Here is an 18234-nt window from a genome sequence, read left to right as displayed (position 1 = left end):
ATTTTTTGAAGAAGTTTTCATCGACCACTCACGTAATTACGTATGACCACGAGAAATATGCGGTGTTGCTACACAATAATAAGCCGTATTAGGTATAAATTACAGTTGCACACCGGGATTGACAACAATAGCGAGCAGTATGTACGGTATGTTCGTAAATTTCTATAGCACTTCACTTGTCCACATTGTATTACTCCAAACGAATTCGGTTTCTGTTTTTGAAATAATTGATGGCTACTCGCAGTTGATGGTATTATCGCGGCTCCGAACAAGTACGAGTATGTAATAACAGTGCGCTACACGCATTGAGTGTGTTAATTAGCTGCAAATCACTTAAAGAATTTGAACACAAAAACGAAATATCTCTACTTCAAGTACTTACTTGTAAAAGTAAAATATATAACGTAACATCGTCACGTCGCGCTCCTCGTGGTAAGTAAAGAAGTGAATCGGTACTGCGCCCCGGCACCGCCCACTGTAAACGTAGAACACACATGTATAAAAATGAAAAATCGGATATACAATTTACACTGTCCGAATATTGCACGCTTTATTGTTAAGCTCATCAGATAATATTTATACTCATACCCTACTACAGGGTGGTAATTTATCGTATAATTATTGAAACTATGCTTTTTTCTTTTTGTACACTTTCCCAGAGTGGCTTGCTTGGCCCCAGTGGCTGGACAGAAACAGCGTCCATTACTCGACGAATTGAGATTTTTTTAATAGCATACATGACTGCGTATTTGAGTTCACACGAATGCCTAGCCGAGACACTGAAATATCTACTGCAGATATCAACAAATCAAATTAACATCGACGGCAACACTGACCATAAATCTGGCCAGCTTAAAGCCAACCAACTGTAATTGTACAACAGATCCATGATAAAATTTCAAAGTGATGAGACATTTGATAAATATGTGCTACCTTAAAACGGAACACATTCCAGTCAGTAACAACCTAAGCATTCAAAATCAAAAACAGTTCCAAAACATTTATACCATTAAAACAAAAACAGAACACAAGCGAATATCATAATACGACGAATGAAAACGACTGGGGAATTACTGTACAAGAAAACTGCTAGAAAGAAAGCACCATCGAGGACTAATGGAAGAAATCCATTTCCAAGCATTACCAGAAGGATTCTGCGTGTAAGCGAACAGCAGCCAACGCATAAACGCAACAAAACCATATCACGACAAAGGAGAAGAGGCTGGTTTGGGAGCTTTAACAATAATTTGTATCACATATCCTGGTCGGATTTTAAACTCTGACAGTCGGGACCGATCCTGTAATAGTTTACCCCCGAAAAACCACCTAAAGACATAACAAACAGAGTCAACATTCATCCCAGTTTTCAAGAAAATTCCAGGCTATGTCATACCACATCCCCGAAAAAATATTGTTTCTTTTTGCAAACATCAGCTCTGAACATTCAAGGGCAAACAGCACAGAGTTTAATTAAAATCAATATCTCATGTTGCTGATATCGTGGCACTTCCAATAAGAACTACAGGTAGAGTATTGATACGAAAATGCACCAAACTACCGGTAATTGTGCAACAGGAGACCACCATTTAATTCAAAGCCATGTACTGTATTAGAACGTAAACGCTAGCACAACCACACACTAACAATACGATTACTGATTCAAAGTTTCTGTTTTAAAGTAGGGGTAAAAATAACCGATATCACACCATACTTTTTGTTGGATACAAATATTTTTTATAACTCTGATCCCATATCGGGTAAAACTGTCAGTAGAAAACGATATAGAAAATGATATGCTAACATGCCCCAGAAAATTTCACCAAAACAATCTGAATATCACGATCGTGTTCGTCATCACTTATACAGTTATTCCCATTAAAGCATCCAATGGCTTTATCTGCGTAATCGATATGTAATAAGCCAGCAACATTAGATCGATTAGTTTTCTGCTATGTATGTGTCACTAGTACTTGAATAAGGCGTCAAGCAGTAGTCTTACGTGTACAGAGATATGCCAGTGCACCACATCATGATTGCGCAATAAAATTCGTGACGGTGAAGATTTGACGCTGGCCCATAGACACATATGCTATAACTCAAATTTTCAAAAATTCATAACTTTGTTAATTTTCGCGTTAATGTTTTTGAATATGCTTTAAAATACAGAATAATATATACTAGTAGGCATAACAAATGTTTTTCGATTTTATTTTAGGGTTGCGCACTATGTGCCTACGTAATTAGCATGGCTGTCTATGGAGAAGTCATTTAATTTGATTTAAAGATTTCGTAGGCGGCTATGTTAACCACGCTCTCAGTGCCAAACCTTAAGACGGAAACAGAAAAAAATCGTTTTGCCTAATAGTAGATATTATTCTATATTTTTAAAGCATACTCACAAAACATTAACGCGAAAATTAACAAAGTTATGAATTTTTGAAAATTTAAGTTATAGCATATGTGTCTATGGGCCAGCGTCAAATCTTCACCGTCACGAATTTTATTGCGCAATCATGATGTGGTGCACTGGCATATCTCTGTACACGTCTTACCGCTGATCGAGTGGATCGACATTCCGTACAGACTGATGCACGCGTTTCTTCAACGACGCAATAGATTCTTCCGTATTAACGGGGAACTTCACATCTTTATCAGAATCGGAGAAGCGCAGCTTGATAGCCACATCTTTTCCTACAAAATAGAATTCTTCGAACTGGATTCCGCAATTCCCAAAACTCATACAGGGCATTCTTTACCAGTTTTAACGGGAGTGGATTTATTTTCATCTTTGCCGAGATCAGCGTCGGATATCAAATTAAGCGGAGATGAGAGACAATACGGAGGAATCTGGTAGCGAGTTCCCAACTCGTCATAGCAGTCCAAAAGCGTACCTACAAAAGACCAAACGCTATTAAGGTTATTAAGATACAAAATGCTGCACCGTACTGCCACGCGCGAAAACAGAAAACTATCAGCATTATGGATGTTCACTTAATCCCAGCATGACTGATTTTAACGCATGACGTTATGTTCCTGCTAAACGCGGCGCGATTGATTCAACAGGAAGTACACGATAAATAAAAGAAAAGGCTAATTACACACTGTGTACCGGTACAGTTCCTTTATGTGACATCGATCTAGTCCTGTTCAGACATGCTTGAATGCTCACCAGAAGGTATTGAAACTCCCACGCCATCGATAATTGCCTGTGCGAGAGCCCAGTCGTTGGCTGCAACAGACCGAAGATTACTGTACTGCACTTCCGCAACTATTCAGCCATTTCGCATAACGAAAGATCAAACTCCTAGCATGTCGTGTTCAATTTATTGCGAAATGTCCTACAAAATACTCATGAGGGAAAGTGGATCACGAAAAGGACAGAAAAACATCAACAGCAAAATGCCGATTTAATCCAGCGTTTTGTGCAAGTATTTTGAACAGGGAAAAGCTAAATAAATAGCAAAAATCGTTTGAGAAAAAATCAATTATTCATTCAGAAATGGACTTTTCTTAAAAAACTGATATTTTTCATATTTTCAAACTCACGTTTTAATTTTTTTGCGGAAAATCTTCTCAAAACTGCACAGGCATATACCCTAAATATCTGGCATAACAGGCTTACTTTCAGCAGCTTGGGCTGCGGCCCGGAGAGCGTCCCATACTTCTTTCTTTCCTTCGTAAGCTGGAGCCGTTTCCCAAAATATCTCACGCTTCTGCTTCAGTTGACCTTCCGTCATAGCCACTTGACTGCGCCACCGCAGACGCTCTTTCTTCAGAGACTGATTCTTACCAATAGCTACAGCTGCAAGATAAGATAAACCATGTACACGTACGCCATAAAAGAATGTCAACATGTTACATGCCCGGAAAGATCATAACAATGATCATACAGAAAATCAGAAATCAGAACAGATGTAGTGCATCGCAGCACCATAGATTCACAATGCACAATTTCACAAATAAAATTGCAGATCCATGAACCATTAAAAAAATCGGGAAAAATCAATTACGTCAAATAAAGTACGAACATGTTAAAATCAATTACGCACAGTAAATCCTGAAAAGGCAATCTGCTACCTCCGGCCATCAAAATTTAAAAGATCGAAAATCAAAAAGGTGTCTGATGATATCATGATTTGCAGAAAACAGTGCCCCCTTGATCTTAAAGCGTATGCTTCTTCGAAAATCATGAAAGCAGTAAGAAATCAGGATAGATTAAGTGGTTCATATTTGTGGAGGGGACATATTAATTATTACTCCCGAAATCTGAAGTTACCTCCTTCATAGCGACTTCCATTGGTGACTTCCCGACTTTCGGAGTTTGCGCTGAAGTTGTTGGCTGACTGAGATTCTGAGACTACTCGTCGAACAGGCTGAGGACTGCGTTCCCTTTGCGATGTTATACACCCACCCATAATCCAGCGAAAACAGTGCCCGCGATCCCTCTGGCTCGATGGGCCAGCTGCAGCATTAGCAATCGCCAGCTCGAATTCGCAACACAAACCAAAGGCTGCCTCAAAATCTCTTCACACCACCGTTCACCACAAACCAAATCGCGGGCAATCTCTCAGTGCACGTGTTTTGCAAGTGTGGTGTAATTGTCACTGATGAATAATCAGCACATGGCTACAATTAGACGGTCATTACAGTAACAACAAATGAAAATCAGCAAATCGCACACCCGTACCCAAAGGGCCACAAGCTAGCACCGTACTTCGTAGTGAAAGTTTAGAATCGTAATAGACGATAACAAAACCGTGCCATCAATCATAACAGGCACTTTCTTTCGACAGCAAGATAATACTGACAACTAACTAAACTGCTGATCTTGAAAATTTTCACGAGTTATGGACTTAATGGCGCTCATCTTTCAGATAAAATTAAAAATGTAAAATGCCACAAACTGGAAAAACTACCACTGCACTAGCTAGTGTGTAAAATAGTGTAAACCCTGGCAAGCAAGCCCGCTGGCAGCTGATAATGGTTATCCACACGTGAGTTTTGGCATGTGGTTGTACTGTACGTAAGTGGGGCTGTGTCTGTGGTCTGCCAGAAGGCTGTCGTTCCAGACTCCATGGCCAGTACGTGTACTTTGTACGAAGTTACGAATATGGCAGCAGGCGGCCTGTCAGGAGTAGGGAGTGTAGAGACACGCTGTCCTTATGGATAGTTGCTATCTAGTTTTTTAATTTAAGAATTTATTCATACATTTCACAAACTTAAATAATTTTTAAATTCTGAGGGAAAATTTGCATACTGTACCAATCCAATAGTTCACTGTTGTACAACGAGGCAGTACAAGTTGTGCAACCAATATTATTGGTGTCCATAATCTCTCTGGATTCTCTCAAGTACTGTACTTACAGTGTGAAGTTGCAATTCAACTTGTAATATGTTTTTTGTTGTTGTAATAGATAGCCTAATAGAATGTCAGTATAAAAGTAAAGTATAAAAGTACAGTTAGATTACTATATGCTCACAAGTCACAAAGCAAATGACACATCACAATTCTTAAGCCGATGTTATACTTCCATATGACGGCCAAAATGATGGCGCGTCATAAGCAGCATACGACATAATCATATTCAACATTTAAAACACGAAACCAAAAATGATTATGCCGTATGTTAAATGGCAATATGCTATCACCAGTAAAATGAAACGGAAGTATGAACCAACTCGTCAGAAATGTGTTAACAAACCGTTAACCGCCCGTGGTGGTGATATCGCCACCTACATGGGGCGACAGCTTTTACCTAGCATATTGTTGACATAAAAATATGTCGAAATGAGCAGGTTCATTATGACATTTTTTATGTAGCATAGTCAACATGCGAGCATCATGCGCTCATGTTAACATTTTTTATGCAAACGATTCATACTTTTATGTTCAGCATAAAAAATGTGCAGCATAAAAGTATGAATGCCGATCACATATATGACAGCGTATGCTAGACATATTGGCCGTCATGTGGAAGTATAACATGGGCTTTAGTATTGTAACAACGAATTTAAGCAATTAATTGTACTTAATTTGTATCGTACTTACCGGCGATGTGCCGCGTAGCACTAATAATATATTTTACACAGCAGATGAACTACCATCAAAATGCAGGTGGTGCAGTAGATAACTGCCCACGAAATTGGAATAAATTTAAGAATATTTTTATATGCCCGCAAAATTGGCACTGGAATACAATGAACTGGAATATATTTAGGCAAATTTAAAAATAAGTAATAAGAATAAAAACATAATAATAAGAATAAGATATACGTAATTTAAGAATAAGACATTAATTTAATCTGGCAAAGGGGGAGAAGATTCTCGCCACGACGAATGTCGCTTGGATGTTAAAGGTCGTAATAGTTCGTACCGGCGCAGGATGGGAGCTTCGTATGCTTGTGATTCGGCCATGGGATCAAATGAGCCCTGTAAACGTATCTCTATTCAGATTTCAAGCTATCGACAGAGTACAACCAATCCTGACCTCATCATCGTCTTCGTCAATGTGTACCAGAAATTTGCTTCCAATGGCTGTCGAATGGATTTTTTGAAATTTACCAAACTCCTCCCGCCAGGAAATGTATAGTAGAACAATTGTGTACACAATGGCGGCAAGTAACATAACTCCAGTGCCAACGTTTCCGACACGGATGGCAGTAAAAAATATCATCATGATCAGCTGTAGCAGCACACAAAATAAAAATATATTAACTGCACTCCGGTGGACGGGATTTGGTGTTTCGGAGCGCCGGTTAATGAAAAAGATGCTGTATCGTTCCGCGACATGGTTCATCATTAATGCCAACAATCCTATAAAGTGCACAGGATGTAAAACTGCATAATACGTTGCTGAATAAATACAGCTAACATAATTATTTCAAGAACTTGAGCGTTAAGAAAAATATTCTTTCTTCGATAGAAAAGACGACATTATTAATGTGTTGCCGTACCTAATGGCGAAACGTAAGGTGAAACAAAAGCAAAAACAATCGTGACGGCAAAGAGCACCAAATTTCGAGAGTATCCCGCCGTAAATGTGAATGGTTGTTTTCGTTGGGATAGAAGCCAACGTTCGGCGTTGAGCGAGCATTGCATCGCTTCAACACCAGTATTTGCAGTTCCAATATTCGGGAAAAAACCAGGCTGGAGCCGAATAGCGACTGGAATATAAGAAAGGTCACGAAAACCATCCCGTAATCAGGAAGGAACAAACAACTGCAAAATAACGAAGGGTACATGAATTGTTTTAATTTGAACAAAAATTATTAATCACTTTATATACAAGCACTTACGCCCAGTTGAACTGTCCGGAAGAACTGCTGGACTGTTTTAAATAGTCATAAAGGGCCTTCGCACTAGAAACAGACGGCACAATGTATCAATTTGATACGAAAATATTTGTTTTACAGACAACTCTGTAGAATATAGCTCACTTTTGGAACAAATTGAATACAGATACAACATTTAAATAATATATGCCACTAAGCTTGCTCGGTATATATCGTTTTAAAAATAAGAGAAGTTTGTTACCTTGTTAGACCAAACGTTGGCAGAAGAAGCTGCGCAATTAAGGTGTAGCTGAAGGTTCCTTTCAATGCAACCATAAATTCGCGAATTCTAAAATTCCAGAATGTTTTTGAAAGCCTTTAATTATTCTTGTATCTGGTACAATACAAATGTCGCAAACTGGTTATGGTCAAAGTTACAATACATATGGTTTACTTGTCATGGTAGCGGGTCTGCATAGTCACAGATTTCATAAGAGCGCCAATAATGAATCCCAGCTCCACCATTAAGATGCCCGGAATAACTTGATTCAAAATAACGAGCTGCAAAATAAAACGTTTAGTAAATTCATAAAAGTATACAAAATGATAAAGATACGGTATTTACTGCACAAACATCGTCAGCTAATGTAGTTTTAAGAATATTAATGAATCGGTCAATCGGCAATTAACTAACAAGTAAAGTGGGTTATTTATATATTCTGATCAAACTGAGACTACTATGCCCGAGAAAAGATGTGGATGTGTGCGAAAAGTGAACAAGTATGAAAAATCCTACAACAATCCTGGGCTCGATTAAGGACTTACATTCTTTGCCCACTGACTAACGCCAAGAGCATTTAGGATAATGATCGGGCTGGTAATGAAAAAGAGAAACAAGAACAGGAGAACGTTCAAAACAATCGCCCTAATCCACCAATGTAAGCCTCCAGTTTCCAAATTTTGCCTAGCGGCATCAAAGGAAACGCATAATTATAATTTACCACTTTTGTGTGCGCACTCTGTATAAACAGTTTAATGTAAGTTCCGGCTACCATTTTATTAGATCCGGAAAAGGTGCAAACTGAGCAGACCACGATTTAGTTTGCAATTCCTTGGAGAATTCCGTCCGTGGACTGTGCAGTGCTTTCATCGGGTTACGATATTGTTTTGCGACTCTGTCAGCATAAACAGGTTTGTGACCTTCTCAAATTACTGTACTTGAATGATGCGTTTTAAAAAAAATACTCGATAATTACCGGATTTTCACCTTAAGATTACTGCATATCACTTACTTTTCTGCCATTTCTTCTTCCTCGAAAGTAACAAAGAAAGTTGCGTTGGGAAGTCTGGGTCGATCAATCAGTTGTTCAATCCGTATTTCCAGCTCTGCAGCTCGATTTTTGTAATATTCAACAGCATCAATCTGTGGAAAAAATGGAAAATTAGCGTTCTTAAAAGCAGAGTTATTCCAGACGAGGCTTCTTACCGCAACGTCACAGCAGCAGCAACAACATCGCGTGCACAAGTTATCTCTAGAATATACCGGCGGCTCCGACCCCGGTCTTAAAGTTTTCTCATAGTACTTCGAACAAGAGATGCACAGTTGTCTGTAATTAACAGAAATATGCTTACTGGATCAAACGCATCGTATTAACAGCAAACAACAATTCTTTTCACCAGTAACTGGTACGCTTTCGAAAAGGTTCATGTAGTAAATTAAATAAATACTTGCGGTCGATATTGGTTAGGCTAGCGAAAATTCCCATAAAAACCTGACATATGGTGCGCACAATATGTGCCGGTTAAACTAAAAAACTTACAGTTCTTTATCCAACCGGTGAAGTTTATTAGTATGATAAGATAGGTTAATCTTGGAGACTTCAACGTCCGGATGACCCTCCCTAAACACAAAGCCCCTCTAAATATTAATACAAAACGTCTTACGTTTACTTGTACATGTTTAGCTATAGAGATGGTACTCGTACATAAGAACTGCAAAAGCAAACTCTAAATATAGGGAGTAGACTTACATGTTAGATCTAGCAAACTTACTCGAAATGTCTCCGGATTTTGTCTTCCGACGCGTACCGCGTTCCCAAGTTAGTTATCATCAATGTCTTTGTTGACCGATCCGGTTTACCGTACCCGCGAAACGTCTGAACGAACCTCGTGGCAAACAATAACGCCAGCGGAAACAAAAAGATCGAAAAGATCACATGGATCCATAAAATATTTGATCTGCAATTTCCCCATAAATAACATTACAGCAGTTTCGAGCATCCAGGTGCGATAGTTTGACACTTTTAACTCAACTAGCTTCTGATGTGGTTATCAAACTCACTGCGGATCAATGTTGATAATAGTTGTCCGGCCAAACTCCAACCTGGTGGTAATCAAGGATCCGTGAAGATTGATCGGGAGAATGATAAGCGTGGAAGCAATGACCACTAAGGATGCATAGGCAATCAAGTACTCCGAAAACCGAAGATACTGAGTTGCCGATTTGCCACAGCGTCGCTCCATCTCTTCAGTTCTCCAAAACCAAACTGCGGAACAAACGTTGAAACGATTAATATTCACTTTGCTAGCTTGTTGACTGAATGTTTCTTACAGACGGGAAGGAAAAATCCGAGTTCCGCTGAAGACGCATCATTGACAACATCGCTAGCAGATTCCGAGCTGGTTCTTGTCGATGTAGCTCGTGTCACCCCGGTTGGTTTCTCTTCTACCATCTTTTGAGAATAAAATGTTTTTACCCAGCTGCAAACAGAAATGATTAGTCTGAATAAGCCAAATTCGGATAATTTTTTTATTAATACTTATAACCATTAAGCATGGCGGATCGCTAGGAGTGGAAACGGAACTACTGTTACGGAAGATGACCTTTACTTTGTCCACTTACTCAGAGCCAGTGCTCATGCGTCGCTCCAGAAGCTGCTTTCGCTCTTGTTTATTGGCGCCTCTTGTTGCAAAATAAAATATAGCCATTCCAATCTGCAATAAATTTCTCAAGTTAAAAGCGTCACTAAGTTCAAAATGAAACACGTTTGTATGGATTTAATTTATCACCTACCAAAAATAAAACAAAGGACACCATTAAATTGTAGCCAATCATGGAAGTTCCGACGGTAGAACTGTGGCTCATGGAGCACTGCATTAATTCCTGGAGCGACTGTGAGGACTGTGTGGACATGTCCATTTTACTGGACATGGAGGTCGCATTTGGATTGTGTTTGTACAGGTCAGTTACAAAAGGGGACGACATCGCTGCCAGTGCTGGTAAAGCACCTTTCCACGTTTTATTCCCCCATGCAGCCGTGGCATCGGGGGGAGGATTTGGGTACTCGGTATACGCGTACGGCTGATACGCAGCTGCATCACCACCAGCCGATGCGGGAGAGACTGGTCGTTGGTCTGCCTCAGGTTCGGAGCGACGGGACTTTGCTCTTTCCGTATTCGAAGATTTCAAAGGGAAGAACGCTCCGCCGGCGAGTGGTGTTTTCGAATCAGCTTTTTGCGAGGGAGTCGCGTCTCGGTGTCTGCCGATCGCATCTTCATTGTTTGGCTTCGCTCGGCCACTATGACCTTTCACATCATCGCGGGGACTCACTCGGTTGTTCGGTGCAGTTTGAAACGCAGCGTCTGCCGTGCGGTCAAGATCTTGTCCTGATTGACGGTCATGAGTTAAACCGGCGCTGTCATCGCCCTGGAACGCGGAAACGATGGATGGATGTCCACCGAAATCTACCGGTTTAATTATTGGAGCTTGCGTCCAGGTAATTTTCTCATTGAAAGGTTGACGATACGGGTGGAATTTCGGATCAGGATTCCTTAGTACTGGGTTATCTTCTCCATACAATCTGTCCACATTCCCTTTATCCGGTAACATCCCATGACCTTCTAGTCCTGAAGCCCCTTTGGGCACCTCTGGATTCGGGTACTCTGCTTGCATGCCCGGACTCTGATATCCTGGTTCTCGATCGATATCTCGAAATTTGTTGTCCATAATATTCTTGGTATAGTCTGGAGAGGTGTGGCCAACGAAAACGTTTCTTGGATGATCCTGTGCCCAGTGTTCGTCTGACGGTGAGACGACGAATTTTCTATGGTCAGGCTCGAATGGCGGATGGCCGTTCTCTTCAGATATCGCAGTAGCACCATGCACGTCCCAAGGTCGAGCGGAGGGAGCAGTGTTCAGTCTTTGGTTTACGTGGTGCATTTCGTTATCGAAATAATTCGGGTTTTCCAGCGCAGGTTTGGCGTCTTGTGGTCCGCGTTGATTAACTGGCACATTTCCCGGCCTTGGCTGAAAATGTGGAAAATCTTCCTCCGAAAACAATGGCTCGGAATCTGCTTCACCAGCAGAAGGTGCGGCTGATTGCGGAAATACAATAGGCGCAAAAATTGTATTTCTTGTTTTTTCTGTTTTGCCGAAGGAGTCAGTAGGATAATCAGCAAAGTTCTCTCCCTGACCATGGTGCAAGTAAGGTGGTATATGTTGATATCCATATGAAAGAGACGCATCGAAGGCCCGTGGCTCGTGAGCGACCGCTGGCTGTTCTTCAAGTTTCCTGGGAGAAACTGGATAGCGTTGACCTGCCGGCAATTGAGGCGGGGTAATCGTCCTTCCCTGTTCGTGGTGAGAATTTGGATTAGCTCTTGGATGTTCCGAGTTATAAATGTTTGGTGGAAAGGCGGATAGTCCTGCTTTGTGAGTTGACAATGGGTAACCGTTAATGTGTGATGAACCGCCTTCCGGTTGGGTATTTTCATGTAACGAACTCTCCAAAAGTTGACCATGAGGACGATGTTTATAAGTGCCTGCAGCTGGATAATTGTTAGACGAGCCGATCTGCTGTAATTCTTCGTCAGCTGTCGGATCTGGTGAAAATCCCGCCGGCTGCGTAAAATGATTCGGTGTTCCTAAGTTTTCCATTCTTTCATCAGCTGCAGTATTGATGTTTTCGTCCCCACTGGGATTAGGTAGTCCCGTGTTCTGGAGCATGAAGTTGGACATTGGCTGGTGATGGTGATGCGGAGTTAGTGGTAGCTGATCAGGAGTTTCTTCTTCAGCCCTGTTCTCAGTTGCACCAGGCTTGTCAGGAAGTCTTTGGCCAGGAGGTACATTTTTTAACTGATCAGGAGCCATTTTAAAGGAACGATCCGGAGGAGCATGTGCGTTGCTGTAATCTGCAGGATATCTGGCTAGGTTGGCTAAATTATCAGGCTCGCTATACGGTTCATTGTTGGCTACGAAAGCAGGGTGGCTAGCGCCGCCATTGAGATTGCGCTTGTGCTGATAAGGGTCAGTCGGTGGACCCATATGTCGGGGTGGATGAAGAAGCTTCTGACCATGTTGCGCGTCCTTGTCGTTCTGGTTTTCATTGGGCAGCTTGAATATATCTGCTGTCTGGGGAACTGGCTGTACTGGGATCGCTTTCGCATCGCTGTAATTATCATTTTTGTTTGGAAAATGCCGTGATTGAGGATTTGGTGTGTGATATTCAGCGTTATCATTTCCACGAGGGAAAAGCGGCAAAGCCGACATGGAAACTAATGAACCTTGATCTTCAGATGCCTCAGGCATTGCTTCGGTATCTTCGCGATGCCCTGCTATCGGCCCAAACCGAAGTTGCTTATTTGCAGGAATCTCTTCGTAGTCCATTTCAGGAGCTTTCCAGCCAGTAATAGGTTTCGCATGCCGATGTCTATAATGATCAACTGGTTCATTTACATATGGCGAGTCGTTCATTTGCTCGATAGCCGGCATATATGCGATGGGAATTGGCAATACGACTGTCCCTTTTGGCCCGCTTTGACCCTTTCCATCCATTGTCGCATGGGAATTTTTGCTGTTGTCTCCTATCCCGTTGAATGGTTGCCTGTCACTTGCGACCGAACGGTGGTGATAGTGGTCGGCATTTGGCACGCTATATGCAGGGCGATCGAACTCATTGGAATTCATGTAACTATTGTCATTTGGTAAAGGTCGCGAAAAACTTAGTCGTTGCTGCTTGTATTCTGGAATAAAATTGGTAGTGCGATGGCCGTTACTCTGATTCCAATTCCCAAAGGATGTAATTGGCGGAGGCGGCGAAATTTCTTCTTCGTTAACTGACAGGTTTGGCTTGTAATTAGCACTCTGGCCGTGGGGTTTGTGCTGATACGCGTCTGCTCTGACTGCTGGAGTAAAAGCCCCTAAAAACGGACGGTTGCTTTCTTGGAATTCCTCGTCATTTCTCGCGAATTTTCTGGGTAGCTCATTGGTTGGTATCACACCAACCGTATCGTGCTCGCCTGCTGGTTCCGACGAAGCCAGATTTCGATGCCGATTCACGTTGCCGTTTTCGTTTGCCGGTAAAACAAGTGGCCGAGCTCCATCTTGTGGCATATTACTCAATCTTTTACTGAGTACGTTTTGGTTCATGGTACCAGTTTCCTTTGGCATATCTTTAAACTCTTCGTCACTGTGATCAAAATCAGCTTCCTCTGGTTGAATTCCTTGATCAGAGTCATAGCCGGTTAGTGTAGCACCAGGTACAACAGTCGGATGACTGTTGGCCAGCTTACGATTTTCAGTTCCAGTCCACGCTTCATTGGCCAAGCTGTTTTTAGCGTTACCTTTAGGCTCGAGATGAAAAGAGTCATCCCAGATGTTTGATGCAGATTCCTGCCCAAAGTTGTTGCCTTCGTTGTTGCCAATTACGCTTGATTCGGAAAATTGTGGTGGAGGAAAAGTCATCTCTGGAGCAGCCGCAAAATGTTTATTCGTTTGTCTTCCGGCCAGTGCTGCAGTATTTTTCTCACCTGCTCCAAACACATCGTGGTCGAGTTGGCTTCCTGACGGTGAGTTCGGTTTAATGCGATGACGATATAAATCGGGTTCGTCATGTATCGTATGCCCTAGCGGAAAACCCGTCTCATGCGGAATTTCGCCCTTTTTGCGCTGACTCAGATTTTTATCCGGAAAATACACAAATTCATTGTTGTACTGCTCGGTATCGCCACCAAATGGGCGATTCAGTTGTTCATGGTCCGATATGGTTGGGAAAATTGCTGCAGCGACATGTTGACCTTTCGCCCGCTCTTGATTTTTGGGATAATGAACCCTGACACTGTGCGGTCGTTCGTTCCATAATTCATCGTCCTGATTATTCTGCGCTCTGTGATGATGATCGTCGAAAAGCGGAACATTCTTCACCGATGCTAACTGCGTGCTTAATGTATTTTGAGCTTGGGGCCGACTGGGTACAACTGGGGAAATGCCAGCACTCCCGGTTGTGTCTCAGACTGCGGCTCAGCGGCAACAGGTTTCTTGTCGTGGCTTGGTTTGTGCTCTTGATCCATCGCAATCCCTTCATCGGATGGAAAATTTCTGGCCCTGTGATGATAGTGGTCGACAAAAGAAACTTCGGGTTTCGTTCGGGAAGGTCGCGCATTATTCTGCGGCATACTATCCGCTGTAGGATGGTCTGCGTTAAGATACGCTATACCTATTTCCCCTGGGAAATTTGAAAACTCTGCAGTTTGCTGATTTTGATTTGGAAAATCAGTATTATTGACTTTATGATGCGGTTTTTGCCCAGCAGCCGATGTAGCGTTATCAAATGGAGGGGATTTATGATGATGAGCAGTTTTGTCATTAATCTTCTTTTCCGGCCAGAAATTATCGTTTTCTAGCGGCGAAGTAAGTGACATCGGTAAAACTAGCGGTTTCGCAGACGGTGTCTGTTTGCCACTCTTACCGTAATCGGGTATCATTTCTCTTCCGCCTTGGGGCAACTTGTTTAAAAATTTGTTTTCATCTGGACGGCTATCATGTTGCGTGGTTTTAGGGGGAGCACGTTTTGCATCGAAAATTTGTGACATTCCGCCGTCGCCAATTTCTTTTCGTGATGGATTTTGGTCGATCTTTTCCTGATTACCGGTGCCCAGTGCATGATCGGCAAATTCATCGACAGCTGCTTCTCCAGGCGGGATATCAGGTGTGTTTCTGTCTAGCTCTACTTCATCGTGTTTTGGAAAATTTTGGGCATGTTCGTTGAATCCGTGGAGGTTTTTGTGGTGATAAGGATGGCGTTGCCTTGGAGGCTCAGAAATTTTGTTCCCATTGTTAGTATTTTCTGTATGCACTAGCGTTCCTACAGTTTGCACTGGAAACTCAGCAACAGGATGACTTATTGCATTTTCTCTCTCTGATAATCCCCCCTTCTGGACAGGTTTTTCTGGCTGCAGATTTGATGCACTGTTTTTGAAATCGTCCGATATCATATTCTTTCCTTCCGGCGGTAATTCGTGCGCTGTTAGTTTGCCGTTGTCGTAAGCTATACCATGTGTTGGATTCTTTGGAGGTATGGCATGGAATTGATCCCGATGGCCATGCCCTTTTACCGGTTCTGATTCAGATTTTGCTGGTTGGTTTGACGCATGCCAAGGCGCGTCCACTGCATTTTCTGGTATTTCTTTGTTTGTTACAGGAACCGGAAACGCTTTGCCGTTATCTTCACGAACATTTGCTGGCTTGACCAGTTCAGGCTGTGAACCATCGTGAGCAAACTGCGAAATGTTCCCAATTTTGCGCACTGCTTGCGGCTTTTCTAGAACTGACCGTTCTGTCATTATCGGCTTTGGCATATTTCCATGTTGGTTATTTTTAATTTCCACGCTGTTAGTGTCTTCCAGTGCTTCAGGTTTACCGCTAACGTAAGGAACAGCAGTCTCGTAGCGCTGAGAATATGGTGATTCCTGCTGGTTGGCATTCGCAGCAGTTGCCACTGTTGTCGGCCTCGCATTGCCAGGCTGGACTGCAGTATTTATGTTGTTTACATGGCCACCAATATCGCTCTCCTGCCCGAGGGCATTAGTGTTCCCGAAGCCTGCCGGCCTATCTCCACCCATATTTGGAATATTCATATGGTCGCGATAAAAAATCCTTGAACCGGGCGGTGGCTGTTGGTTCGAGATTTTAGGCGGATGCGCTGGGAAAGAGCTGGAAGCTTCTGAAGTCTCGGCGGCATTTTGAACAGGAGCGGAAATCGTGTGCTCTGTCGTTACCGCTTCCCCTTGAAAGTAGCCTTTTCTTTCCCCGGTTATCGCAGCAGGGACGCCAAAGAGTTGTGGAGCATTTTCAGGTGATGGAGCAAAATGTGGTGGAATTTCTGAACTGGCAGAAACTGCGCCCAGAAAACCATTCTTATTTGGTGAATTGGCTGATCCCACTGCAGAAAGAAATATTTGCGAAAAGGAGAATACTGCAAAATGCATGCGAGCATACGTATACTGTATAGTGTGTACTGATAATAACATGCATATTATATATTTGATAGTAACAAAATATTTTATCTATATACATAAATAAGTACGAGCAAATGAAGTAGTTTATTTAATATTTCATGATCTACAGATTTGTAATTATTAACAATATGAACAACATTTTGCGGAATTCAACGCCTGCATCAATAGAAAATACTAATCCTTTAGCCTTTTCATTACAGTATATTAACGGTTCTGGAAATACCGGGAACTTGCTCCTTTCGCGGCCCGTTGGTGTTTGCTCGATCTGGGACAGAGTGCCTCATTGGACTGTGTCCTGGCAGGAATACAACCGAAGGAAGGTTTACCACGTTCGGATTTTCTGTCTCCTTTTCGCTAGCCCCGGTATTCTTTTCAGCGGATGCATCTGTTCGAGGAAGTAATATTGTGTTACTTATTAATCTCAAGTTTTATCTTCAAAATGCGCAAGGAAATGAATACTACATGAGTACTTAGGGAGTTTATCAAGCGTTATTTGCGCCTTAAATTTGTAATACTGTATTTTTGGTCGCAACGTGCGTATTTAGTCGTCAGTTTAAGACTTGCAAGTGCTAGTAAGGGTTATATCTGTTTTTCTTGATTATCTCTTTACGCAGTTAACCGAAATTAGGATTTAATAGCTATTCCTCAGCCAACAGCTCACTGTATATCTTTTGCATTTGAAATCTCACCGCCAGGGTGCTGTCGTTCGTCTTCCCATGATGCAGCAACATCGTCTTCATGGCGTATGCCATTCTTTTCCGGTACCACATTCCCGATAATATTTCCCGGAACATTTTCAAAACTGCTTGCAGGAATAGTTCCGCCAACAAAAACCGGCGCTTGAGAAAGTCCTGGAGAGTTCAGTTGGTGATTATTCGGAGCAAGATAATCGTGTTTTCCGTGTACATCCGTATGCTGGACGGTGATGGAAGACGTGTCATTGTGTCCATTAATTATGGTGCTGTGTGACACCGTCTTCTCTATCGTGTCTACCTCAACCATTTTCTAATCTGCAAAAACCTGCAATTTCCACAACCGTAGTTCCTACATTGTAATCACTAACTTATCGAGGATCTGAACACGGAAAAATGCATTCTCGAATTCGAACTAAACCGGTCGATTATGATATCGCCCTAACAGTCCATGCGAGGATGCGCAACTTCCTAATACCACACAAAAATAAAACTGTAAAGAACGCAAAGCACTGCCTAAAGGTTTATGCTTCAGGGTCTCTGCCGTAGACGCAACTGCATTTTTCAGACATGATGCTAAATAAAATCATAGCGGCAACTGGCAAGCATAGCTGCAGGTATAAAACAACCGCTTTATGATATTCGAAAATAAACTAGGGAATATATAGTATATACCATTGTGGCACTATGTTACCGGCGGCAGTTGCGTCAGTTCAGCGCCTTATTGAAAATCTTGTTACATATACTATCCTAGTGGACCAGTAGTGGTGGTTGTTAACTATGTTAAATACTTTTGAAAGTGAAAATCGTTCCAGAACTATTTAAGTTCACAATCACAACCGACATTTGTATTAAATTTGGCAACTTTAAACTCACCAACATGAAACGGGGCAAACTAGAGTTTCTGTATGATGACACAGAATCGACTGTACAACCTACGTATTGTATAGTACATATAAATATTCAGTAATTCTCG

At 41.9% G+C, this 18234-nt stretch overlaps 2 protein-coding genes across 3 annotated transcripts; both read right to left on the bottom strand.

The window, feature by feature from the left end:
* Positions 1–772: 772 nt before the first annotated feature.
* Positions 773–4924, bottom strand: LOC129591931 (ubiquitin domain-containing protein 1-like). Of its 2 annotated transcripts, none has more exons than XM_055487815.1 (7): positions 4688–4924; positions 4277–4626; positions 3623–3802; positions 3170–3229; positions 2757–2891; positions 2553–2691; positions 773–1326 (listed from the first exon to the last, which is right to left on the bottom strand). In XM_055487815.1, the coding sequence occupies exons 2-7, from the start codon at positions 4413–4415 to the stop codon at positions 1203–1205; spliced, it is 777 nt and encodes a 258-aa protein (XP_055343790.1). In that variant the 5' UTR covers positions 4416–4626; positions 4688–4924; the 3' UTR covers positions 773–1202. The 2 variants fall into 2 exon arrangements, with proteins under 2 accessions (XP_055343790.1, XP_055343791.1); XM_055487816.1 differs by having other exon boundaries at positions 4715–4924.
* A 715-nt stretch (positions 4925–5639) lies between these two features.
* Positions 5640–17719, bottom strand: LOC129591911 (uncharacterized). The gene is given in 19 exon segments (XM_055487786.1): positions 5640–6430; positions 6489–6814; positions 6955–7089; positions 7092–7219; positions 7297–7359; positions 7535–7621; positions 7727–7833; positions 8098–8236; positions 8325–8447; positions 8565–8695; positions 8759–8879; positions 9093–9173; positions 9325–9510; positions 9614–9818; positions 9884–10032; positions 10175–10266; positions 10346–16490; positions 16790–16951; positions 17256–17719. Coding segments are annotated over 17 exon segments (5874 nt in total). The 5' UTR covers positions 14015–16490; positions 16790–16951; positions 17256–17719; the 3' UTR covers positions 5640–6298.
* Between the last annotated feature and the right edge of the window lie 515 nt (positions 17720–18234).

This window comes from Paramacrobiotus metropolitanus, unplaced genomic scaffold (genome assembly GCF_019649055.1).
Source record: "Paramacrobiotus metropolitanus isolate TYO unplaced genomic scaffold, Prichtersi_v1.0 Parri_scaffold0000049, whole genome shotgun sequence".
NCBI lineage: Eukaryota > Metazoa > Tardigrada > Eutardigrada > Parachela > Macrobiotidae > Paramacrobiotus > Paramacrobiotus metropolitanus.
The sequence above is the reverse complement of the archived record's forward strand: the minus strand, read 5'-3'. Positions and strand labels throughout refer to the sequence as shown.